Source organism: Podarcis cretensis (assembly GCF_951804945.1).
Source record: "Podarcis cretensis genome assembly, chromosome: 6".
Lineage (NCBI taxonomy): Eukaryota > Metazoa > Chordata > Lepidosauria > Squamata > Lacertidae > Podarcis > Podarcis cretensis.
This window is the reverse complement of record NC_137175.1, coordinates 84,472,403-84,499,435: the sequence shown is the minus strand read 5'-3', so window position 1 is coordinate 84,499,435 and position 27,033 is coordinate 84,472,403. Positions and strand designations below refer to the sequence as shown.

The 27,033-nt window shown below is 41.4% G+C and overlaps 1 protein-coding gene across 5 annotated transcripts in view; it reads right to left on the bottom strand.

The window, feature by feature from the left end:
* Nucleotides 1-27,033, bottom strand: part of KCNT2 (potassium sodium-activated channel subfamily T member 2) — a 229,981-nt gene that overhangs the window by 80,679 nt on the left and 122,269 nt on the right. For all 5 annotated transcript variants that reach the window (XM_079981180.1, XM_079981182.1, XM_079981183.1 and 2 more), the window contains 4 exons: nucleotides 14,002-14,182; nucleotides 11,499-11,663; nucleotides 10,694-10,830; nucleotides 863-926 (listed from right to left, as the gene is read on the bottom strand). In XM_079981180.1, the coding sequence (XP_079837306.1) occupies nucleotides 863-926; nucleotides 10,694-10,830; nucleotides 11,499-11,663; nucleotides 14,002-14,182 (547 nt within the window). The remainder of the gene's footprint in view (nucleotides 1-862; nucleotides 927-10,693; nucleotides 10,831-11,498; nucleotides 11,664-14,001; nucleotides 14,183-27,033) is intronic.

The window sequence follows — 27,033 nt, the reverse complement described above, 5'->3', positions numbered from 1 at the left end:
GCTACATAGATGTGGTCTGCTGCAATGCTGGCCCTCCATTTGCCATTGAGCTGCCAACTGATGAGCTTAGCCATTTGTGAAATCGAAGAATCCAAAGAGCAGCGGAGATAAAGATACAATTTTTGACTATTTCAGTAGGAAAGGCAGGGAGCTTTCAGGAGTTTGAAATTCAGCGGAAGTACCCTTGGCTGGGCCTAGGTTCACAAATGAAATACATGATGAATATGAGACTGTAAAAAGGGGGAAGCGTTGGTATAAGCAGTGCCGCCACGACAAGGCCCTTCCCCATAGGCACTGGTTATAGAGGAGGTAAAAAAAGATCCAAAAATTACATGGGGTCCAAGTAAGATATCACCAGAGGAGACATTTCCCAATGGTCAGATGGTAAAGGGTTTTTGCTACGGTTCCTTCCTGTGCAAGCGTTGCCCTTTTCCTAGGAAACATAGCACTGGCATCAGCAGGAGTCATGCGAGACCTTCACCCGTACATTATCAGAGTCATTCAAGACCAGATCATAGGGACTGAATTTCCACACTGTTGTGGGTAATGTCTGAACTGGGTGATGTTCAAGTGAAGCAGGAATGCTGAGAATCTGCCTTTCTCTCCAGGTTAGCTGGAGTGTGAAGTTGGTTTGATAAGACCATGATGCGCTTTCTTGCCGCATCTGCAAGAGCCATTAAATTAAGTGGAGACTTGTTCACCCTAATATATATATATATTAACTGTGGTTTTTAATCCAGCTGCTGCAACTGGATACACTTTAACTGCTCTTCCTGATTTCTGCCCATGTATTCGTAACAAATAATGAAGTCGCAGAAGAAGCAAATGCGTACTAAGAAAAAAAGAAAGAAGAAAAACTTACGGCTGCAGTTCGGTCCACTTCGCAGCGGCTACTTAAAATGAAACAGGCCTCAGCATCATCCATCCTAAAAATCATACGAAAACATTAGCACAACATTCTCACACGGCCTATTGATTTCAATGGAGACATCATCAGAAGTGTGGAGAAGTACTTTAACAATCTGTGGGTGCATGTGTTTTGTGAAACATAGGGAAATATAAAAAAATAGCATTAAATCTGCTATTATTAAATAGCATTAAATCTTTAAGGAAATGGCGCAGGAGCAAAATTCTTCTCTGGTATTCAGATTTCCAAACAGATTTAAACCAGTAAAAAACTAAACGGGTGACACAATTCCAGAACAGTTACAGAATCACATTGTTCAATTGTATTTGTCCCTAATTAAATTACTGGATGTTTTATTTCCAGTCTGTTTCCTAATGACCCAGCATGGAATTTGTAAAGCCAATGTATCTTTCTGGATAGGACTTGCCAAGGATTTGTATGAATACACCGTGAAATAGGCCGGTAAGCAAATCAAACATGAAAGGGACTTTGGCTAAAATAAGATTAGCTGTTCTGCTGCAACATTAGTAGAAGGAACAGAAATGGCATGCTTTTGTAAGTGTAACGGCAAAGCTTGACTTGTGGCAAACACAAGTGGCAAAAGCTAATATCAATGGTTTAGGGCAAATTCAAATGTTTCTTATTCATTTAAAGCATTTATTTCCTGCCTTTACTTAAAAGGAAAAAAGAAAGCTCACGCTGGCTAACAAAAGCAAGTTAAAAATAAATAAAACCTAAATGACCAAAGACAGCGAGAAAAGGAAAAGGTTGCAAATAACTTTACTGGCATTACGAATGAAAACTTTTCAAAATACTAGGATAAATTTAGAAGGGAAGGGAGTGAGGCTGTTGAGGATGACAAGGTGCACGATTGTTCTGTCTGTCTGTTCCCTAGAGAGATGATTCATTAAGAACCCTTTCGGGTTAGATGGAGGTTAAAAAGGAAGCCACTGGGGCAGAAACGTCCTTGCCCCTATCTGCTAGGAGAAACCTCATTTGGCTTTCTCTCAGAGCCATGGGTCGCAGGTCCAATATCTTGCTCAGCATCTCAGTATTGCAGAGTCTGCTGTGCAACGGGCAGTCCAAAAGAATATGGTCTAGTAAATCTGGTACTCCTTGATTACAGGCACACAGACGGGCTTGATAAGGAATTTGCAAGTATCCACCTGTGGACACTGTGGAGGGGAAAGCATTTACTCTTGCCAGCATAAAAGCTCTTCACTGGGAAGGAAGTTGAAATATACTCAGAGTCGCAAAGTGATTTCATGCTCTTTATTCAGCTCATAGTGGTGAGGAAGAATGAATGAAAGTCCCCTCAAAGTATCTGCTTTATATACATTATTTACACAATGGGCTGCACATGATTGGCTAATTCTGGAATTCTACTGTAAGCCAATCAGGTTGTGGATTCACTTCTATCTGGAGCATGATTGGGTGGTTCCTGCCAACCAATCATACTGCTGCATTGTTCTAGGACCAATCAGACTGCTGCAGTTTGGATCCTATTCAACTCAGTACATAACAGAAGTAGTAGGTCTTTTAGGGAATTGGCACCAAATCCATAAGAAGTAGTTATGCCTAGGGCCTCTGGAGAACAGGGTCTCGGAGTGTGAGGAGACAAATGCTGTTTTTTATGCTTGATTGTTTGGAGTATGTAGCTAGGAAAAGGTTTAAAAGGCAGATTTGTCCAGCAACACACAGAGACCAACACTGCAAGTGAGAACACAAACTGTGCAGGATCTTAAATCTATTCATATTCCAAAAGGCATCCTAGGAAGGAAGCTGTTGGCGATTTTGCTCAGGGAGCTGAGCTTAGAATCGAAAGCCCACCCATCCCATCAGTTGTGGAAGCAATCTTATTTTTACACCCCTTCCCGAATCTTCCTGGTTCTCTCCATCAGCAAAACACACCCTGTCCTCTATTAGTTTCCCCACCACCCCCATTAAACACTTGAAAACAAGAGAGCCAAAATTACTTCCAGAAAAGAATGGAACAAATGGCTTTGAAAAGAATTCCCATGCAGCTGCTTTTAACAAAAGATGAACTACACAGCCACTAATTTTCGCAAGCCTGACATGCAACATTTTCCAATAGAGAGACTACCGAATAGTATGCAAATTGGGATAATGAGCAACAGAATAGATTTAGGGTGGGTTTTTTGTGTGCTACTAGCAGCCAAAACATACCTAACACTTCATTTACTAGAAGGGTTACTGGCTTCTTATCTTTTACTATATCCTCATTATAGAGAGAGACAGACGTACTGCTGCTTAGCAACTTCCTGGTTTATTTGGGCTACATTTCTTATAATATGGCCTATTAAGCTCCCACAATGCTGCCTCTCACACAAAGCATTAAAAATGCTCTTGTGAAGGGTACATTCGATTACATGTTTTGCAGGGAGAAAAGTACATCCTTGTGGTTGCTTGGCTTTGGGGTTATTATAGGATAAAATTCCTGTGATTATGTTTAAGGGACAGGTCTTTTGGTACAAGTTCACCGTGTAGCACATGGAACATGACAAAGCGTGTTCTCCATAGCAGAGAGCACGTGTTGCGGTTGGGGATACAAGCCACCCCGTTGTTGCTGGGCAGATTTGGATAAAACCCAGGCAGCGAAGTGGTTAAATTGGGTCGCTGGGGAGTTTTGAATGTTGCCAATTTGGAGGTGGGGTCAGAGACTTTAAATGCTGGACGCCCAACGTTGGGCGTCCCTTGGCTGTTTGCACCGGATCACTCACCCACCCTCCCTGTAATGGGGGGGTTTGTTTGCTTGACCTTGCTATGCCTGTCATGGGGTCGTCTGCCTTGGTGCAGGAGCCTGGTAGGAATTTTGCCATCTAGCTGATGCCATTTGGTTTTTGCCTACTGTGTAGCAAATTGTCACAACTTGTAAGGTTGGCGGTTAGGCATTGGTTAAAATTGGTTGGTGGAGGGGTAAGTGCCTACCCCTCTAATGGTGGTGCGGAAAGGGAATTCCGTTAAAGGAATCCAGGGGCTTGCCATTCTTTTCATCCTTGAGCCAGGCATTGGACTTGGGCCGTGCAAGCCCCAGGGGGCATGAGCGTGAGAAGTGAGGGACTGATGACCAGCTTCATTTCTCACCCAATACTTGTTTCCCATGCTGGCTTCTGCTGGAATCCAGAAGTAAGTTCTGTCCCTGGGGCAAGGACAGATAGTCATAACCAATGCCTAAGCAACCACCCACGTGTGTATTTGAATAAAGTTGTGGACAAAATTATGCCAAAAACCTTAAACAAAAATTGATGTGTGATGTGTGAATTTTTTGGGGGGGTGGCATGGAAGCCTTAACATGCAAAAACGGTGAATCTTGGACTGCATTTGAACACTGGTTTTTTTAAGCACCATTTCTCTCCCAAAATATATAGAAACTATTTCTTTCTACTTTTTTCTTTCAAATTGATTTGGAGTAATTAATAGCCCCCCCCCCCCAAAAAAAAAAATAGTTTCTAGGCATGCATCCATAGTATATTCCCAGAGAAATGGAAGTGTATCTTGTAATTAAAGGTAAAGGTACCCCTGCCCGTACGGGCCAGTCTTGACAGACTCTGGGGTTGTGCGCCCATCTCACTTAAGAGGCCAGGGGCCAGCGCTGTCCGGAGACACTTCCGGGTCACGTGGCCAGCGTGACATCGCTGCTCTGGCCAGAGCCAGAGCCAGAGCCAGAGCCGCACACAGAAACGCCGTTTAGCTTCCCGCTGGTAAGCGGTTCCTATTTATCTACTTGCACCCGGAGGTGCTTTCGAACTGCTAGGTTGGCAGGCGCTGGGACCGAGCAGCGGGAGCGCACCCCGCCGCAGGGATTCAAACCGCCGACCTTTCGATCGGCAAGCCCTAGGCGCTGAGGCTTTAACCCACAGCGCCACCTGCGTCTTGTAATTACTATTAAAAAAAAAGGAGGCAATTTCAGGTTCATAGAGCTCGCCTACTCCTCTTAATAATGTGATCTTGTACATGTCTGCTCAAGAGTAAGCACCACTGTTTTCAATGGTATTCCCAGGTATATAGCAGGAATGGGAACCTGTGGCTTTTTGGACTCCAACTCCCATGAGCCCCAGCAAACATGGCCAGCCATCAAAGATTATGGAAGTTGTGGTTTAACAATTTCTGGAGCATCACAGATTCTCTCTCCCTGCAAGAAATGCTTGCTGAAAAGTAAATCCTAGTGCGTTCAACTGATTTTACTCCCATGCAAATGCCCACAGAATTTTATGCTATGAGGCAGCATACAAATGCCATTGATAATGCCATGGCTGCAATCCTAAATCCACTTGCCTGGGAGCAAGTCAAATTTAACTCAGTGTACATCTTACTTGGATGGGATTGCATTATACAGATCAACCCATAATCAGTTGTTAGCAGTGTTTGAAACTCCCATTATTCTAGGCACATTTTGCGACAGGACCATATAACACCAGTCCTGAGAGATCTGCATTGGCTCCCAGTACGTTTCTGAGCACAATTCAAAGTGTTGGTGCTGACCTTTAAAGCCCTAAACAGCCTCGGCCCAGTATACCTGAAGGAGCGTCTCCACCCTCAACATTCAACCCAGACGTGGAGATTGAGTACTGAGGGCCTTTTGGCAGTTCCCTCATTGTGAGAAATGAAGTTACAGGGAACCAGGCAGAGGGCCTTCCTGGTAGTGGCACCTGCCCTCCCAGCAGATGTCAAGGCAATAAGCAACTATCTTACTTTTAAAAGACATCTGAAGGTGGCCCTGTTTAGGGAAGTTTTTAATGTTTGATGCTGTATTGTGTTTTTAATATTCAGTTGGAAGCTGCCCAGAGTGGCTGGGGAAACCCAGCCACATGGGCAGGGTATAAATAAACAAATTATTATTATTATTATTATTATTATTATTATTATTAGCAGTTTCTGAGCTCTGGGTGCACTACTGCACTTAAGATTTCAGATTAAAACTGCTGAGCGGAAGGAAAGGAGGGCCTTTTTCTGCCTCCCCACTTCCAGCTACTCCAGCTGGAGAAGAGACCCTCTTAAGAATATTAGGAGGGTGGGCAGGGGAAGAACCAGGCCATGTGAAAAATGTACCTATTATTTTAGCTGCAGTTCATTCATTTTCAGCTTTGTATTCTTGTTATAAATAGAGTGCACCTAGACATTCCATTGTTGCCCCCATAACCTAGGTTTAAGGTGCTATTTTATCCTAGCTTTCATATCTCAGTTTCTAACACTGCTTGTTAGATTCTGGATATGTCTCTTTTTAAGGGGGAAAAACAGCAACTCACCAGCATTGCATTGAAGCCCTAGATATAGCAGAGAAAAACTGAATGTGGTAACAGAACTGGTGGTGATTACATTTCTAGTGTCAAACAAGTGCTCACACCATTCTGAGATAATAATTCCTCACAAGGCCCCAGATTTAGAATTATTTACATAAGCAAAGCACAGGTCCAAAGCTGATGCAGGTGAAAAGCAGAAATAAATTGATGGGTAGATTCTTTCCCCTTCTATGACTTGACTGACATCTTAAGACAGCTGATGTGAGGTCAGGATCAGTGAAGTCGATTACATTAGATACCACTGGTCAACAACAAATTTGTTGTCTGTGTTTTTTCAGTTGATTTAGGATGAATCTGATGCACTGAATCCAAAAATCACATTGGTTTTGCTCAATCAGGTCAAGTTTTTGAGCTATGGCCACATGTCATTTTTTTATGTTTTTGTGTGTGGAGGGGACGCAGGTGCCTAGGGCTTGCCGATCGAAAGGTCGGCGGTTCGAATCCCTGCGGCGGGGTGCGCTCCCGCTGCTCGGTCCCAGCGCCTGCCAACCTAGCAGTTCGAAAGCACCTCCGGGTGCAAGTAGATAAATAGGGACCGCTTACCAGCGGGATGGTAAACGGCGTTTCCGTGTGCGGCTCTGGCTTGCCAGAGCAGCGATGTCACGTTGGCCACGTGACCCGGAAGTGTCTCCGGACAGCGCTGGCCCCTGGCCTCTTAAGTGAGATGGGCGCACAACCCCAGAGTCTGTCAAGACTGGCCCGTACGGGCAGGGGTACCTTTACCTTTACCTTTACCTATGCTTGTGTGGAGCATTTTAGAAGACGTTGGTGGGGGTAAAATGCCATGTCGAATAATTGTTTTGATTGGAAATGATTATTTTAATGACAAGAAGTATTCAGGTCCGATAGTTCTGGGTGATTATGTCGAAAAGGGATCAGTTTGAAGTCATAAAACCTCAAAATCTTCCATAAATTGGTGTGGCAAAGCATAAAGTTGCTTACCATGCTTATTTTGGTATTAAACTTGGTGACCAGGATAAAGCTTGGGTGCCACACATGGTGTGCAAGGCATGCACTGAGACTCTACGTGGGTGGACCAATGGCAAGAGGAGTCTGAACTTTGGAATTCCCATGGTTTGGAGGGAGCCGACAAACCATGTCACTGACTGCTACTTCTGCGCTGTTGATGTGACTGGGATCAACAGAAAGAACCGAAGCAGCCTCAAGTATCCTGATCTTCAATCAGCACGTCGTCCTGTAGCTCATTGTGATGAATTTCCAGTGCCTATCTTCGGAGAACTTCCTGACATTAGTGACGAAGATGCCTCCAGTGTTGAAGGTCATGAAGAAGAAGTGGTTCTTGAAGATGATGCTCCACATCCATTTTCCCAAAAGGAGTTGAATGATCTAGTTCGCGACCTCAGCTTGTCAAAGGACTCTGCCGAACTGTTGGCATCCAGATTGAAGGAAAGAAACCTCCTCTCTGACAGTGCTCGCATCAGCTTCTTCCACAACAGGCATCAAGAGTACCTATGTTTTTTCTCGGAAGAGAAGGACTTGGTGTACTGTGCAGATATTGCACAGCTTCTGCTCAAGCTTGGAGTGCCACAGTACGAACCCAAAGATTGGAGACTGTTCATTGACAGCAGCAAGCAATCACTGAAATGTGTTCTGCTACACAACGGCAACCAGTTTGCCTCTATAACCCTGGCTCACTTGACTACACTGAAGGAGAACTATGAAGAGGTGAAGTAAGTGCTGGAGAAAATTGGTTATGATCAGCATAAGTGGTTTATTTGTGTTGACCTGAAGATGGTGAACTTTTTGTTGGGACAACAGTCTGGCTTCACCAAGTACCCATGTTTTCTGTGCATGTGGGATAGTAGGGACCGTGCTCAGCATTACACGAAAAAGGACTGGCCTGTGCGGGAGGAATTTGTGCCTTGCAAAGAAAGGAACGTTATCAACGACCATCTGGTGGAAAGAGACAGAATACTCTTCCCACCGCTGCACATCAAGCTCTGCTTAATCAAGCAGTTCACCAAGGCTCTGGACAAGGATGGTGACTGCTTCACTTACTTGTGCCAGGCTTTTCCAGGATTGACCATGGGGAAGTTAAAAGCTGGCATCTTTGACGGTCCTCAGATCCGTCAGCTCATCAGAGATCCAGAGTTTGGAAACTCAATGAACGAAGTGGAACTGGAAGCGTGGAAGGCATTTGTTTTGGTAGTGAAGAACTTTCTTGGCAACAATAAGGCCAGAAACTATGCAGAACTTGTCAACAACATGCTGACTGCTTTCAGAAACCTGGGCTGCAACATGAGCGTCAAGATGCACTACCTATTTTCACATCTGGACCAGTTTCCTGAGAACCTGGGTTCAATGAGTGATGAGCAGGGGGAGAGATTCCATCAGGACATGAAAGAGATGGAGGCCAGGTATCAGGGTCACTGGGACGCAGTCATGATGGCTGACTACTGTTGGACTCTGAAGAGAGACCTCCCTGCCTCTGAGCATTCCAGGAGTTCCAAGAAACGGAAGTTCAAGCCCTGAAGTTTGAAAAATGGTGAAGCAACATGCAATTTACATGTACTTACCTTTATCAAAGCCCACCATTCAGTTTACAGTAATCGATGTTTCTATCAGGTAATTAATATATGTTGTTGAAAAAACATTTTTTTCTCTTAAAAACATTTTTAGGATGATATGTGTTGACAAAAATCAGCTGATAATGCCACAAAAATGTAATCAATTTTGTCTGATTTTTTTCAAATAAACATAGCACAAAAACCTAACCTGATGGAGAGAAACGGATGCCATTTCCTGATTCAGCATTGCAAAAATACCCTAAATCAATTGCAGAAATCTAGACAACATTCAAAAAGTAAAAAATTGTTGCCCAGTGTACTCATTGAGCCTAGTTTTCTATCTGCCTGCCTGATGGGGACGGCTCTCATATACTTTCACAAAGCAGGAAACACCCTACCTCAAGAATTAAAACAAAGGAAAAATCCTTACATTAAAAGTACAGCATGATTAATTGCTGCTTCTATGGCTGCTTCCAAAGCTGCTCTAAGTCCTTTTTTAAAAATAAGGACTAAAGCAATTTCATTGCATATTTTAAGGGGAAATTTTGAAAACAGAACATTTAATCACATTAGCAGGTCTCCAGTAATGATTGGGTCCACTGACAGAGGGACACAATGAGGGTAACCTTTGAAGTTTCAAGGCAATACCCCAAAATTGCCTCTGTTCCCATTTCACTAATTCCCTTCACCATTGGATATCACCCATTGAACCGAGAAATGTTATTTTCTCTGATAGAAAGGAAATGAGGTTCGGAAATAAGCTAAAACCCATAATATACTTTCCCACCTACAGTGGTACCTTGGTTCTCAAATTTAATCCGTTCCAGAAGTCCGTTCCAAAAAAAAAAAAAAAAAGCTTTCCAAAACCAAGGCGCACTTTCCCATAGAAAGTAATGCGAAATGGATTAATCCATTCCAGACTTTTAAAAACAACCTCTGAAACAGCAATTTAAAATGAATTTTGCTATCTAACAAGACCATTGATGCATAAAATGAAAGCAATAAACAATGTACTGCAGTCACACAATCAATCAATCAGTAGGTGAACTGGGTTGCACACAGTCACAAAAACAAAAACAAAAAAGAGCCGCAAAGACAAAAATGCAAAATAAATAGCAAAAACAGACAGACCTCAGTGTAACACTCAAAATGGAAGTGTGGCAGTCAAACCGGAAGTGTAACACTAAAACCAGAATATGTTCGGGTTCCAAAAAAAGTTCGCAAACCCGATCACTTACTTCTGAGTTTGCAGTGTTTGGATTCCAAGTTGTTTGAGTACCAAAGCATTTGAGAACCAAGATACCACTGTACTTGTTATTGTCATTCTGTTCTCAAGGAAAACTAACCCCATCCACCTTCAGCGTATTAGCAGCACTGTGGGGTGTCAGTCTTCTTTGACCCCCCATCACCAAAGATGATATCACACTCAAAGTATTTTAGTGTGAATGTGATAAATATGTCTATTATACAGGCACTATGTGTTAAGGAGTCATGATGGCTGGTAGCTCGCTATTCAGTGGTAAACTCAGGTTTGCCTGTGCATAGTACATAAAGGTATCCCTAAGGGTGTACTTTTCCCTAAGGCAATTCCACTAATTCAGATGAAACCAAATTAAGAAATTATATATAAAACACATTCGCACATTCTCTGCTTTGGCCCAAAGACCCCGCGGAAACAGTTTTGAAAGCAAAACACAACAGGAATAAAGTAAGAAGACCAGTAAAATTCAAAACTGATTTGCTAATCCTTAGAATTTCAAACATTGTTTCTTGACACTGTTAGGAGAAATGACTATCCCAAACGATATAAGATTTCAAGCAACTCCTGCTTTCCATTTTGCCTCTAGCAGCTATTAATGAAGATAAAAATAATGTAACAAACAGCAAAAGAAAGGGGGGGAAAGAAATAAAAAATAGCACTGATATTTTTGACCTACTTAGCTCTTAGCAGATCCTGATCCTTCAGTGCGGAACCTTGAAGATAGATAACTCTTTGGGACCACATTGGAATCTGGAGCACTCTTCGAACTTGAGCATCCATCTCAGTGGGGCATAATATGACCACATAGTAGTCCTGCAAAAACACATATGAGAAGGAACAGAGGAAGAGCAAAAGAGAATGCTATATGGATATATCTTTTGCCAGTAGAACACTGTTTTGTTTTTTAAAACTTTTAGTAGCTAAAAATCTGGTGGTGTGAAAGGAACATTTATGACAGGTAATTTATATTCACTTTCAGGTTCTCTAAAAAAAAAAAAAAAGGAAACGAAAGGAAATGGTCCCATGCTATTTAGTTCCACGGTGATTTTGCCGATGCCAAAGCTGTCCAGCAAGATATTGAAGTAGAAAGCTATGCACCATGCTGTGATGAATACAAATCACTTCCCAAAGCAAAGTGTTTGGTTTTTTTAAGCATTGCAGGCCATGGAAAACAATCTGTGGTTCTTCAGAAGGAAACATGAATTTTACATGTTCCCAAAGACATCTCACCATTCCAAAATAAAAATAGAAATAGCTATGGGCACTGAACAAGCTCCAGAAACCCCAACAAAAGGAAAAATTGGGTGCTCTATCGGTTTTCAACATCTGGAATAACATAGTTTTTTGTTAATGCTGCTTGACTTTTGGTCTAGTGAAGCTGGCCAAGATGAACATTTCAAGTCATGCCTGAACTAAATGTTTTAGAAGATAGTCTGCAGGAGATTTCTGCCTCAACTGATATTCTGATCTGCTTGGATTACCTGTAGCCTAGGATGAGCATAGAATTCGTTTAGGAAATCCATGAGGAGGTCAATCTTAAGAGAACTGACACACAACACCACGTGTTTTTCTGTCTGAGCTCTGTGTCGACTATAATTTCCACCTGATTTTTGTCTTTCCATCCATAAATAAGCGAGCTGTTCAAACTGCAAAATAAAAAATAAAAAATGGAAAGGTAAGAGTGATTTGTGTATATTTCAGTGCAAATGTCAAATATGTAGATCCCATGGAGCCAACAGAGCAGACACAGAGAGACCTTGTGGTCCAGTTGCCTAGAAACTTTTATTTGTGGTGTTTTAATCTGATGATTTATGGCTCATTCACATATGCGGATCACACATTGATTCAGCACTCAGTGAATGATACTCATGCATGGAAGAACTGTCAGCAAGAGTTATAATATATATGTTATATGAAAGCAAAAAGCAAATCCAAATTCACAGGTTTAGAGGCTCCCTTCACAGTAAAGCTTCTTAGTTATGCAAAGGTAGGACTTCAGGCAGAGGATTGGGCTATAGCCTAATCTACTTGCATTTGGAAAGCTAGAATTTTTGATACGGTTTTCCAACTGCATTCTGAAGAAGTACAGTCCTTGAACTGAAAGGTATGTGAAGAGTGGCTCTGATAGGAGAGGCAAGATTGTGGGGTGAAATGTCTTGAGCCACAGAGCACAGTGTGCATGCTTGCCAAAGGCTAAATCATAAAGAACTGCAAATCATGCCAGGAGGTTATTATACTGTTATGGGTTTCTAATACAGTCGTTCCTTGGAAGTCAAATGGAATCCGTTCCGGAAGTCCGTTCGACTTTCAAAATGTTCGGAAACCAAAGTGCAGCTTCTGATTGGCTGCAGGAAGCTCCTGCAGCCAATCAGAAGTCACAGAAGCCCCATCGGACATTTGGGTTCTGAAGAACATTCACAAACTGGAACACTCACTTCCAGGTTTGCAGCGTTCGGGAGCCAAAACGTCCAAGTATCAAGACGTTTGGGATCCAAGGTGGAACTGTACTAAACAAATCCTCACCATTAAGCAAATATCATCGACAAGAACCACCATCAAAATGCCCAGGGTTTATAACTTGCAATGACTTCGTGTGCTTGTGCCTTGTGTGCAGAAACACACAATGAACTCCTTATTGGATCAAAGGTATCATACCACTTTAAACAGTCATGGCTTCCCTCAAAGAATTTTATTGCCTTTATTACTGTAAGCTGATTTGAGAAGCTTTTGCAGAAGAATAGCCAACAAATATCCTAAATAAATAAAAGTAATTAATTGGTTGACTGTGGTTGATAGGTTCCAATTCCCCCTGTCTCGTATGGAGTGGGGAATATTATACCTGCATTTTATGTTAAAGATGAAGTAAACATTGAAAATTAAATTCCTAGTGAAGTTTTTTAAAAAATAATTGTTTACAATCTGTATCAAATTTCTGAATTCAGTGCATCATTCTGTGTGGATGCAATGAGTTTATGTTTTAATCACATTCCACATTTTTACTGCACTGTCAAATGACTCGCGATGCCTTCGGCTAAGCAATAAAGATCTGGATGGAAATTAAAACCAGCCAAAGATGCGCTTGCAAAATAAATAAATAAAAGGGAAGTGAGTGTGTGAGGGGTTTCAGGTTAGGAGTGAGGAGAAGCAAGGAATCAGCAACACAAACACACACACACACACACACACACACACATTCTGCTTCTGAAACAGGTGTTTTTGGTTCCTCATCCAGTCTCTCTTAAACTAAACAAGAAATACAGAATACAAGTTAAATACATTTTAATTCATTAAATACCTCTCAGTAAAAAACAACTAATTTCTTCCAAAAGTAAGGTATAGGATCTAGGGATTTAAACTAGCCAAGGTACGCTCAGAGTGGACCAAGTGAAATCCGTGGGCATGATACTAGTTTAATTCTCTTGATTTCAAGGGGACTGAACGGAATATGATTTAGTTGCATACATCCATACATGCTTCAATGGAACAAAGACGAAAGCTCACTCATCCCAAGCAGATGTGAAAAATGTATTCAATGCTTATTTCAATGTCAACAGAAACCTTCTCCAGTAAAGAGGAAACACCAGAAACTGATGCTTTGTTCGTACTGTATTTTTCGCTCTATAAGACGCACCAGACCACAAGATGCACCTAGTTTTTGGAGGAGGAAAACAAGGAAAAAAATATTCTGAATCTCAGAAGCCAAAACAGCAAGAGGGATCGCTGCGCAGTGAAAGCAGCAATTCCTCTTGCTGTTCTGGCTTCTGGGATAGTTGCGCAGCCTGCATTCGCTCCATAAGACGCACACACATTTTCCCTTACTTTTTAGTAGGGAAAAAGTGAGTCTTATAGAGCAAAAAATACGGTAAATGCAAGAATATGTATATGGCTATTTTGAAAAAATCGTGTAAAATGAACATTTCACTTTTAACAATGCATCCCTATTTACCCCCCCCCCCCTTTTTTATAACGAGGGGGAAAAATTACCTGTATTGGCAACACCACAAGGGCAACACAGATCATAATGACAACCAGCAGTTTTGAAGGCCAGATCTTGGGAGTAACATCCCCAAAGCCCACAGTGGAAAATGTCACTATGCAGAAATAAAGGGAGTCAAAGAGTGTCAGCTTGTTTCCTGCTCGTTCCAGATGTTGAATTCCACAAATACTATGTAAAGAAAAGAATGAATAAAAACAAAAACAACACCTGTAACTAGGGGTAGATACATACTAGGACAATTATGCTTGGGAGGGGATCAAATCTTTGGCACACATCGAAATACACTTGTTGTCAACATAATAATATTTCACAATTCACAAACATGGCAGAAAATTTTGGTTCCTTCTTTCCTTTTCTTCCCCACCTGTCCATTAGAAGAACTTGTAGCCAGGAACTGCTCCAGAATGTCAGTATTTTGCAGGAGGGATTCAGTTGCACATCAGAATTTTAGGTTTGGGTAATAAATGCACTCTGTTACCCTGGTGCAACGTGTCCACTTTTTATAAAGGGCTTTCTGTGTTTTGGAAAGTGTTGGGGAAATGAACACAGGGCCGTCTTTAGATATGCACTGCCAGGGTGCACAGATCCACCCAGCGCCCCCAAATTTAGTTTAGCCCCCAAATTAACTTTGATTATGCCTTATGTAACTATTATCATTTGATAAATAGCGCTCCAAATGCACGGCTCCAAAAGGAGTTTGTGTGTGTGTTTTGTTTAAAACCAGCTTTTCCAAAGAAGACAAAGAACACATTGGGAATCGGTGTAAAGACTCCATGCATGCGCTTACGGTCACAGGGAGGTGTCTGAAAAATGAGATGGGCACATTGAGATATGCATTGTGCGCATACGTAAGAGAGCCATCTCAGGCAGCCTTTCATTGTGGAAGCAACCTTATTTCTAAAGGAGCTGGGAGGGTCCTTGCGAGCGTGCATATATGAGTTCTTCTTGGGCACGCTCCCATCGCTAAATAGGCGCATTCTGTTTCTGTCTGTCTCTCCCTCTTTCCTGTCACTCCCCCTCCTCCCGGCTTTGGTGAGTGAGGCTTTCCAGAGAACTCTCCCTGCAGCAGCATTAGCAGGCAGGTGGCGCAAGATCAGTTGTGTCAAAGGTGCCCCAGAATTCGGCGCCCAGGTGCCCCACACCCCTTGCACCCCCAGGTAAAGATGGCCTGGAATGCACTAAAAATGATGAGGGGACTAAGGGAAGAATTGTAGGCACCCTGCTAGCAAATACAAACACTTATTGTTGTATAGCAGCCCCACAAACAAACAAAGCAAAGCAAATATTTAGTGAAGACGGGATATAATGTAACCTCCATTAAGTTTTGTGCAAGCTAACCAGGATGAATGTGGAGGGGCTCTCAGAACTTGTACTGAAGTGTACCCCCACACTGCAAATACTTTTCCTTCTTGTGCTACATCAGTTTAGATAGTGGACTGCCGTTTTTCCAGATATGACCAAAGGAGCAGGGTAGGGGAAAAAAGAAAACTTTAAATAATGTACTCCATTTCATGCTATGTTCTGTGTGTTCTTTAAAAGTGACTTCTGGGTGTCTTTAAAATTCATGTATTTCAATATTAATATTACCGCTTTACAGTGGTACCTTGGGTTACATACGCTTCAGGTTACATACACTTCAGGTTATAGACTCCGCTAATCCAGAAATAGTCCCTCGGGTTAAGAACTTTGCTTCAGGATGAGAACAGAAATCGTGCTCCGGCGGCGCAGCAGCAGCAGGAGACCCCATTAGCTAAAGTGGTGCTTCAGGTTAAGAACAGTTTCAGGTTAAGAACGGACTTCCAGAATGAATTAAGTACTTAATCCGAGGTACCACTGTATCTCAAAAGCTGATAGACACCTTGGAATTGGTAGGATCTACTAAGCAGCTGAAATAAAAGTTGTACAAGGGTCTCATAATTTTCTCCACATTCCTGATATTTTCTGTTAGAGAAATTACATTTTCTGTTAGAGAACTTGTTGCATTACAGCCATTTTTTAGGGGTTTAAACCTAAAAAGGGATTTAAACCACCATATTTTGTTAATCAACACTGTGAATTTGACTGTGCAGTGAAGAAATGCTATTATTATCAGCTTATGTCCCTTGTTCAGTTAGGTAGAATTGTGTGGTCCCAGAGGCAAGACCAGGTGAGTAAAAATTACCAGGTGCTGAAGACTAGCTGCCAGGTCTTTTAAACGTGGACACAGAATGGGCATGGATATGGATTTTGCAAGCAAATGCAATTAGCCAATTTGCCTCATTCCTAGGTTCTACATGCTGTATTTATGCTTAGCAGAGAACATCAGGTGCTGCGTACACAACAATGGAAATCAATTCTTCAAATGAACTTTATTTGAAATGCCTAACTTTGACACTGCATCTGTTAGTGAATTTCATATATTAAGATGAGTCTGCAAAGGACTGATGCACATGCATAATAACACATCACCCAATGGGTAATCACAATGACTTGTGGCTAAATGCACAAACTGCTTCTGAAAGAAAAGGGTTAAGAGGTGAAATGAAAGCTCTGCAGAGAATTGTTTCAAACAGGCAAGCCATTATGCTTGCTGTGAGATGCACATGCACTTGTAAGAAATCCTTACAAAGAAATGTAATTTTACCAGTAGATATAATACTGGTATGTGGTGTTCTGCTCTCCATGGCATATGGATCAGTCCTATATGCTATACATATGACATATGTTGTGCAGACAGACTATAATTCAGGTAGAGCATGCATGTTGCCTGCAGAAGGACCAATGTTCAATGCCAAGCATCTTCTGTTAACGGTAAAGGTAAAGGTAAACACGGGTGGTGCTGTGGTCTAAACCACTGAGCCTCTTGGGTTTGCCAATGGAAAGGTCTGGGGTTTGAATCCCCACGACGGGGTGAGCTCCCGTTGCTCTGTCCCAGCTTCTACCAACCTAGCAGCTCAAATGCATGTCAGTGCAACTAGATAAATAGGTACCGCTGTAGCAGGAAGGTAAATGGTGTTTCCATGGACTCTGGTTTCCGTCACGGTGTTCTGTTGCACCAGAAGCGGTTTAGTCATGTTGGCCACATGACCCGGAAAGCATTCTGTGAACAAACGCCAGCTCCCTTGGCCTGAAAGTGAGATGAGCGCCGCAACCCCATAGTTGCCTTTGACTGGACTTAACCGTCCAGGGGTCCTTTACCTTTTCTTTTCTTTTTTACCTTCTGTTAAAGCAGAGGTTCCCAAACTTATTTGACCTACCACCCCTTTTTTAGAGAAAAATTACTCAATGCCCCTCAGAAATCTACCTTCTTTAAGCAAACAAATGAAGATGCAGTAACAAATTTGCATTCTTTTATGTATCAATATGTCTACCTCCATCCTAAAGGTAAAGGTAAAGGGACCCCTGACCATTAGGTCCAGTCGTGACCGACTCTGGGGTTGTGGCGCTCATCTCACTTTATTGGCCGAGGGAGCCGGCGTACAGCTTCTGGGTCATGTGGCCAGCATGACTAAGCCACTTCTGGCAAACCAGAGCAGCACACGGAAACGCCGTTTACCTTCCCACCACAGCGGTACCTATTGATCTACTTGCACTTTGACATGCTTTCAAACTGCTAGGTTGGCAGGAGCAGGGACCGAGCAATGGGAGCTCACCCCATCACAGGGATTCGAACCACTGACCTTCTGATCGGCAAGTCCTAGGCTCTGTGGTTTAACTCACAGCGCCACCCACGTCCCATAAAAGGATGTGTCAGAAGTGTGATCTCCATCCTACAACACAGTAAAGAAAGATGAAGTTGTAAATAGGCAGACAAGCTATGATCCACTTCCTGAGCCTCGGTGAAGCTGAAAATGGTTCACCCAAGCCCAGGAAAACCCCTGGCCTCCAATACGAGGCATGGTCACTGTCCCACAATGGCGCCCAACCTGGATGTGTCATTACATAACAGGTGGAAATTTCCTTCTCTTCTTTCAAAATTTCTCCTTTCAAAATTTCCTTCTCTTCTTTCCTTATGCTTCCACCGCCCCCTTATTTTTATTCAATGCTCCCCCCTCCCCAAGTCTACTACTGCCTCTCTGGATCCTTCCAGTGTCCCCCAGGGGGTGGTATCGCCCACTTTGGGAAGCACTGTGTTAAAGAATCAGGTAGCAAAAGACACAGAAAGACCACATCCAAATAATGGGAGTGCCACATGCAGTCTTAATGGTACTGTTTCAGCAGGAAACATTTTCCCGAGCAGGCAGGATTTCTTCAGTGAATGCTATTTGGATTGGAAATATGCAATGCACTACCAAGAGGCAGCTTATGTCTGATCAAGATTATGATGGTTCACTGACTTTGCCCACAGCATAAAATTAGGCGGTATTCAGATTCTAGTGTGTATATAGAAATTCATTCAAGCCTGCAGCATACTTCATATCCCCTTCCCCCCATCTTATCCCCAGGAAGTCAGTCAGCAATCCATTTATTGGAAGGGAATTCAAGCATGGCAAACATGGATCTAATGGCTTGCCTTTATACCATATCCCAACATTTACATAAGTAATTCTGTAGACAAGGTTGAATACATATGGCAGAAATACCTTTTTTGTTGTTGTTTCCCCAGTGAAACTAATTTATGCTCATTTTTAAATTGTTCTTTCCCAAAATAAAATTTATGCCCAGTGTTCTGCCATATTCTGTCTTGGCTGTGGATGCACCCATTACACTCAGATTGACCTTGGGCAGAGTTAACAGGTCTTTTCATAAATTTCAGAAGACCATGACTGCCAGGTTCTCTCTGGACTGTGAATATACCCAATTCAGACTCAATTGACCTTAGGCAAAGTTATCAGGACTTTTCATAAACGTCAACAGGCTATAGCTAAAGCATATTTATTCTTTTGTATATCCCAAGATACACAGTCTCAGTATACTGTAGAATAAACTCTTTCAGTGGCGCAGTTTAGGGGGGGAAAGTTATGCTAAGCTACCATCGGTGCTATTTTTCAAGAAAATATGGTGTTGGAACTCACCACGAACACCTCCCTTGTTCTCTTAGAGGGGCAATAGCGCTCACCTGAGAGGTGCCAGAACTGAGTTGCAGTGAGTTCTGGCTCAAAAAAAGCCCTGGCTCAGAGGGAATGAGGGCATCCTAACCAATTTTATGACAGCCAGGAGAGACTAACTGTGCAAGCTTAATCATTTATAATTACATGTAAGTCCTCTTGAATTCAGTGGAGCATACTCCTAGGTAAAAGGGGTTAGGATTGCAGATTTAGACGGGGAGGGGGACTGTGGGTATTTCCTTAACCCTAGGTACAAACCAGTATCAGATTAGGCAGTGGTTGAAGAGGAAATAACTGTAGTGAAGTAAAAGGTCTGAAAAGAAAGGGAGAGAGGAAGTGAGAAACTAAGGAATGAAATGAAAATGTCGCTGAGGGACTGGCTCATGTTACCTAATCGCCAAGGAAACCACTGAGGCAAACTCATATGACACCATAGGGACAAGCACATGGATCCCACCTGACGAACATCATACTGTGAAAGGTAAAAGGTAAAGGACCCCTGGACAGTTAAGTCCAGTCAAAGGGAGCTGCAGCGCTCATCTCGCTTTCAGGCCGAGGGAGCCGGCGTTTGTCCACAGACAGCTTTCCTGGTCATGTGTCCAGGATGACTAAACCGCTTCTGGTGCAATGGGACACCGTTATGGAAACCAGAGCTCACAGAAACGTCATTTACCTTCCCGTTGCTGCGGTACCTTTTTATCTACTTGGTGTGCTTTTGAACTGCTAAGTTGGCAGGAGCTGGGACAGAGCAACGGGCGCTCACTCCGTCGTGGGAATTCGAACTGCCAACCTTCTGATCGGCAAGCCCAAGAGGCTCAGTGGTTTAGACCACAGCTCCACCCGTGTCCCCGTGAAAGAAGGTGAAATTAAGGTGAAGGGATCTGTGCAAGTGGCCCTGCTGTGTCATTCCGAAATATAGATACTCATCTGAAGAGAATGGGATCTTGCAATGGACAACTGGTTCCTACATCACTGGCATAATGTGAGAAGATCCGGTGTGCCTGTAGATTATTATTATTTAATTTGAGTTTTAGATAATGTCTAGAAATTATTCCAACAAACTTGACAGATCGACATACAATGCTATGGCCACCTCATGAGAAGAGAAGACTCCCTGTAAAAGACCTTGATGGTGGGAAAGATGGAGGGCACAAGGAGAAGGGGACGACAGAGGACGAGATGGTTAGACAGTGTTCTCGAAGCTACCTACATGAGTTTGACCAAACTGCGGGAGGCAGTGGAAGACAGGAATGCCTGGCGTGCTCTGGTCCATGGGGTCATGAAGAGTCGGACACAACTAAATGACTAAACAACAACAATAACAAACTTGAGGAGTTAAGTGCCTATCATTTTGGAAGCAAATGTGGCAACCCCCAAAATAAGGCTGTGATTTCTATAAATTCAGCAAAGTTATGTTTAAGGATTTTTGTTTTATAAATTTTAAAAGGAAAAAGAAAAAAGGATTTGAGGTTCCAGGATTCTATGACCTATGGAATTTGAGGGCACCGTGACAAGAAAGTTCTAGAGTATTGCATTGCATTTCATGATCTTGAAAGGAACCTTCTTGAATGTTTAAGCCAGAATGGGAAAGTGTTTCTGTTTGTACCCAAATAACAGCCAATTCAAACATTACCTCAGAAGTATGGCTGCAAAGAAGGCTTTTTTGTTGTTGTTTTTTATGTGGCCAGAGTTCCAAATGGCTCTGGTAACATTTCTGTCTTCTTCCTCTGGGAATCTTCCTGATCGTATCCAAGAGACAGCTCCCTAGCTGGCATTAGTAATGGTACTTTCATGTACAGCCACCAGCTGCCCATGTTCATAGGCAAGGATGAGCCGCTAGCAAATTCAGACACACATTTCTGTTGTCTCTTGTAGCTGAATTTCCCTTAAAGGTTTTGGGAACTGAAAGAGCAGCAAGAAATATGTGCTCAGACAAAGCCTGGCAGCTTCCCCATGTAATCTGTTACACATGTAGCATAGCTTGCAGGCATGTGCAGAAATTTAAAAATTGGTTATTCAAAATTATGGCTCAAGTTCTAACAAAATATAGCAGAATGAGAGATGGAACTACAGGGCTTCTACAGGGCGAAGGAAAGAGGTGGCTTCGCCCTGCCAGACCTGAAACATTATTATGAAGCATCTTGTCTCTGTTGGTTAAAGGACTGGATAACACTAAAAAACAATAAATTATTGGATTTAGAAGGGTTTGACAACAGGTTTGGTTGGCACGCATATTTATGGTTGGGGAAGAAGAAAGTTCATAAAGGTTTTGCCAATCACATTTTTAGAGGTGCCCTAATAGAAATATGGGACAGGTACCAAAATATTCTGGAACCAAATGTACCTCGTTGGTTATCCCCACTGGAGGTCATGAGTGTCAAAAAGATAAACATGAGAGAGGATTGGATGACTTATGGGGACATTGTAATTAAAGAAGGGGGGAAGTGGAAATTGAAGCCATATGAACAAGTCAAAAAATATGTATATGATTGGTTGCACTACTTCCAAACAAATGAAATGTTTAAAAAGGATTGTAAAGAGAGGAGATATATTGAAGGAGAGTCTAGATTTCAAAAAGAAATAATAAATAATGATTATAAGGTACTGTCAAAAATGTACAAAATGCTATTGGAATGGCAAACAAAAGACGAAGAAGTTAAATCGGTTATGATACATTGGGCCAGGGACTTTGGTTATAATATACAACTAGCAGATTGGGAGAAAGTATGGAAGGAAAACATGAAATTCACTGCATGTATGACGATAAAGGAAAATATTATGAATATGGTATATAGATGGTATATCACTCCCGTTAAACTAGCAAAAATGTATAAAACCTGTAATAAATGTTGGAAGTGTAAGGAAAGGGAAGGGTCGTTTTACCATATGTGGTGGGAGTGTAAGAAAGTAAAAGGTTTCTGGGAAATGATATATAATGAGTTGAAAAAGATGTTTAAATATATGTTTGTGAAGAAACCAGAAGCCTTTTTGTTGGGAATCACAGGAAGAGAAATCAATAGAAGTGACTATAAATTTTTCAATATGCAGTGACTGCGGCAAGAATCTTAATGGCCCAAAAATGGAAACAAGAAGAACTACCGACACTGGAAGAATGGAGACGGAAACTGATAGACTTTGCTGAACTAGACAAATTGACAGGAAAAATTAGATACCAAAAAGACCACAAGTTCACTCAGGACTGGAGAAAGTTTACGATTTATCTGGAAAATATTTGTGATGAGCAGACAACGCTAGTTGGTTTTAAAGAGGCTTTGTGAATGAGAAAGGGTATTGTAAAAGGGAAAAGAGCCGTAAAGATTTATAAACTGGCAATACGGTTATAAAGGAAATGTGGAATAAATATAAAAGTATGAGGATTGCAGAGGGGGCAGGGGGAAGTAAAAAAAAATTGTTTATCATTTTGAATATGAGTGTGTTTATATAATTTGTAAAAGAAAAATTCTCTTAAAAATTAATAAAAATAAAAAAAGGAACTACAGGGCTTCCCATAGGCTCTGCTGAGCGAATAGCAACTTTTGGTTTCTCCTCTCTTTGCCATTATAGTTGGTTGTTAAGAGAACACTGTAGCTGTAGAATTTGGGTTTGCTGTTTTCCTCCTCCCTTCCAAGCTCTTTTCCTCTTGCATTCAGTCTTTTAGATTGTGAGCCTGAAGGAATGGGTTTCCCAAATCTAAAATCTGACTGTGCAGTCAGATTTTAGATTTGGGAAACCCATTCCTTCAAGCCTGTGGGTAAGTACCATCTTGTTACTGGTATGTGTAAGCTGCTTTAACTAAATCATAGTACTGTAAATAAAAAGATTGAAATGATAACCCAGGTCTGTATACTGTTATTTCATATTATTATTATTATTATTATTATTATTATTATTATTATTTTGCTGCTAGGAATATAGATGTCCTGGAAAGAGAGAAGATTTAACTCCGTGTTATAGTAACCATTGTCCCCTACAGCAAGGGCAAATAATTCCAACAGAACTGCAGTTATCATCCCGAAGCAAGTAATACACAGAGACAGAGGAAGAAGTGAGCACCAGGAGAGGGAAGAATGATACCGCTAACCTCTTAAAATAATCACATTCACAAACTACCTGAACTTTGGAGCATTGAGTCATTATTTACCGAAATCTTTATCTAGTTCCCGTAAAGAGGTACTTTCATTCTGTATTGACACCAAACTTCTTGCCAATCTTTTTCTTTTGCAAGTACATCTTTCCTAAGTGTAACATCAAAAAAAACCTATTGGGGGAAAAAAGAAATTGGAGTTCTTCCTCAATGACAGGAAATAAGACAAAGGGGGAGGGGTGTTAAAACTAGAAGGCTTACTAAATCTTTGCAGTAAAGCATGAGACTCTAAATCTCAAAGGTCATGGGTTCAAGTTCCACATTGGGCAAAATATTCCTGCATTCCAGGGGGTTGGACTTGATAACTTTCTTGGTCCCTTCCAACCCTAAAATTCTATGAAATGTGCACCTCAGAGTGAGAAAAGGAATGCCACAGAGACAGAAAATAAGAACACAGCTGAATCAGAATGCACTGCCTGCTTCTAAAAGTTATTCAAAAAGGTCATTTGAGTAAAATATACTTTCAGAAGAAATTGCCACACCTGCAGATGCCATACTGAATGGTTCTGAACCAATTTCTAGTGATGCTTTATGATGATTACTAGCCAAAAGGTCTACTAGACGTGTGTCAACAACATATACTCGTTTCTATTGGCAGCAGCAGATGGTGAGAGAATTACCTGGTTCAGAAAATAAGTTTTGTGCAGCTGGTAATGATTGGAAGCAATACAAAACTAACATTATTTCCCCTCAAAGTTCTTCCGAAGCTCAGAATGGAAAGCACATTTCTACACATGAGCACAGTGTGCTTTGCCTTCAAGAGTAAATAAGTATTTTAGTCACAGTCCTGGACACCAGTTTCTGCTGAAATATATCTAAGCAAATATGTTTGTGGTGGTAGGATACTCAAGACTCGAGGGACCATGAGGGAACAAACAACCTGTGCATCCCATGATCTGGACTAACAATATACCGTTCATTAGAAGCTCTACAAACTTATTTCCTAACTTATGTTCTGTCTCATGTCTTGCTGTAAGCTATAGTTTAGCTTTCAGTAAGATGTCTCTCTCTCTCTCTCTCTCTCTCTCTCTCTCTCTCTCTCTCTTACACACACACACAAACACACAGATTTTCTTCTTGCACTAAAGTAAAGGTAAAGGGACCCCTGACCATTAGATCCAGTCGTGACCGACTCTAGGGTTGTGGCACTCAACTCGCTTTATACGCCGAGGGAGCCGGCGTACAGCTTCCAGGTCATGTGGCCAGCATGACTAAGCTGCTTCTGGTGAACCAGAGCAGCACACAGAAACACCGTTTACCTTCCCGCCAGAGCGGTACCTATTTATCTACTTGCACTTTGACATGCTTTCAAACTGCTAGGTTGGCAGGAGCTGGGACTGAACAACCCGTTGCGGGGATTCAAACCACTGACCTTCTGATTGGCAAGTCCTAGGCTCAATGGTTTAACCCACAGCGCTACCCGTGTCCGGTTTTAATTGATACAGAGACTTCTGGAAGGTTGCATTTCTTCTTTTTCCTACTGAGAACATTCCCAAATTGTTGTCTCTATTCATACATGAGTAACAGAATTCAAAGAGCTATGATTCTGTTCCAGAACTGGTTGTCTCTCCTAGTAACAGTCAGTATACAATGGGATATGGGTTCAGGCCTTGGGATCAAATGTTCCCATTCATAGGAGGTTGAGAGAGACTGGGGTGGCCAGATTGCTTCTCATGTAAGCTATTGCTTTTTGAAACCCCTCTTTTCTACACAAGTATTAAAATTTGCAATAGCTCTGTGGCATGACCCATGCGTACAAACATATTTCTGCAGCTCTAATTTGTCTCATTTCTTTTTTCTTTTTTTTAAATAATTTTTATTAACAGTTTTGTTTAAAATTACAATGCCAATAAACAATACAATATAACATCTCTTGACATAGTTCTCTTCACTTCTTTAGACTCCCTCACATCTCCCGCTCCTGCGTTCCTGTTTATAAATTTTTTTCCAGCAAATTTATCCCCTTATTTCTATTCTTATTATCTACTTTTCCAATGTTATATCTCTGATTTTAACTATCCTTTATTCAAATCATGAAAAATTTAAATATAACCTACAACTACCAAATTTTTTTATCCTTTCTTAAATTTAGCTTATCTTCATAATTCACTTCATCTAGCTTAATGGTGCCCAGTTGTTTATACTCTCGCATCCTTCTTAACATTCATACAATTTACAATATTTTTGTAGATAAATCTTGAATTTCTTCCAATCTTCTTCCGCCATCTCTTCTCCCAGGTCTCGGATTCTGCCAGTCATCTCAGCCAGTTCCATATAGTCTATCAGTTGCATCTGCCATTCTTCCAGTGTGGGTAGGTCTTGAGTTTTCCAATGCCTGGCAACAAGTATCCTTGCTGCTGTTGTTGCGTATATAAAAAATGTTTGATCCTTCTTTAACACGTTCTGGCCGACAATACCCAAAAGGAAGGCCTCTGGTTTCTTAGGGAAGGTATACTTAAATACCTTTTTCAGCTCATTATATATCATTTCCCAGAAAGCCTTCACTCTAGGGCAAGTCCACCAGAGGTGAAAGAATGTTCCTTCATTTTCTTTACATTTCCAACATTTGTTATCAGACAAGTGGTATAATTTTGCAAGTTTGACTGGGGTCATATACCATCTATATATCATTTTCATAACATTTTCTTTCAAAGCATTACATGCAGTAAAACTCAGCCCAGTAGTCCACAACCTCTCCCAGTCCTCAAACATAATGTTATATCCAATGTCTTGTGCCCACTTTATCATAGCCGATTTAACTGTTTCATCTTGTGTATTCCACTTCAACAGCAAGTTATACATTTTTGAAAGTACCTTAGTCTTAGGCTCTAACAGTTCCGTTTCTAACTTCGATTTTTCCACCTGGAATCCTAGCTTTTTATCAAGTTTGAAAACTTCTTTAATCTGAGCGTAGTGTAACCAATCTCGCACTTTGTCTTTCATTTTCTCCTGACTCTGCAATTTCCAATTATCTCCATCTTTTTCTAATATTTCCCAATACTTCGGCCATTTGGCCTCCATATTGAGTCTTTTCCGGGCCTTAGCTTCCAATGGTGAAAGCCACCTTGGAATTTTGTTTTCCAATAAGTCTTTGTATTTTGTCCAGACATTAAACACTGCTTTTCTGACAATATGGTTCTTGAAAGTCTTGTTAATCTTAACCTTGTCATACCACAAATATGCATGCCAACCAAAAGCATTATTAAAACCTTCCAGATCTAATACATCCGTGTCTTCGAGAAGCAGCCAATCTTTTAGCCAGCAGAAAGCTGCGGCTTCATAGTACAACCTTAAGTCTGGCAGGGCAAAGCCCCCTCTTTCTTTCGCGTCAGTTAATATCTTAAACTTAATTCTGGGCTTTTTGCCCTGCCAGACAAATTTAGAAATATCTCTCTGCCACTTCCGAAAGCACTCTGTTTTGTCCACAATTTGCAAAGTTTGAAACAAGAACAGCATTTTTGGCAATACATTCATCTTTATAGCAGCGATTCGGCCTAACAAGGAAAGTTTCAATCTTGTCCAGCTTTCTAGGTCTCTCTTAATTTCTGACCAACATTTCTCATAGTTGTCCTTAAATAAACTCAGATTTTTTGCTGTTATATTTACCCCTAGGTATTTTACCTTTTTAACCACATTTAACTCTGTCTCGTTCTGAAACCTTTCTGACTCTATAACTGTCAAATTTTTTTCTAATACCTTAGTTTTTTGCTTATTTAATTTAAATCCCGCCACCCGCCAAATTCTTGAATCAATTGTAATACTCTTTTCATACTAGATTCTGGCTCCTGTAATGTCAAAACCAAATCATCTGCAAAAGCTTTAAGTTTGTACTGTTTCTCTCCGACCCT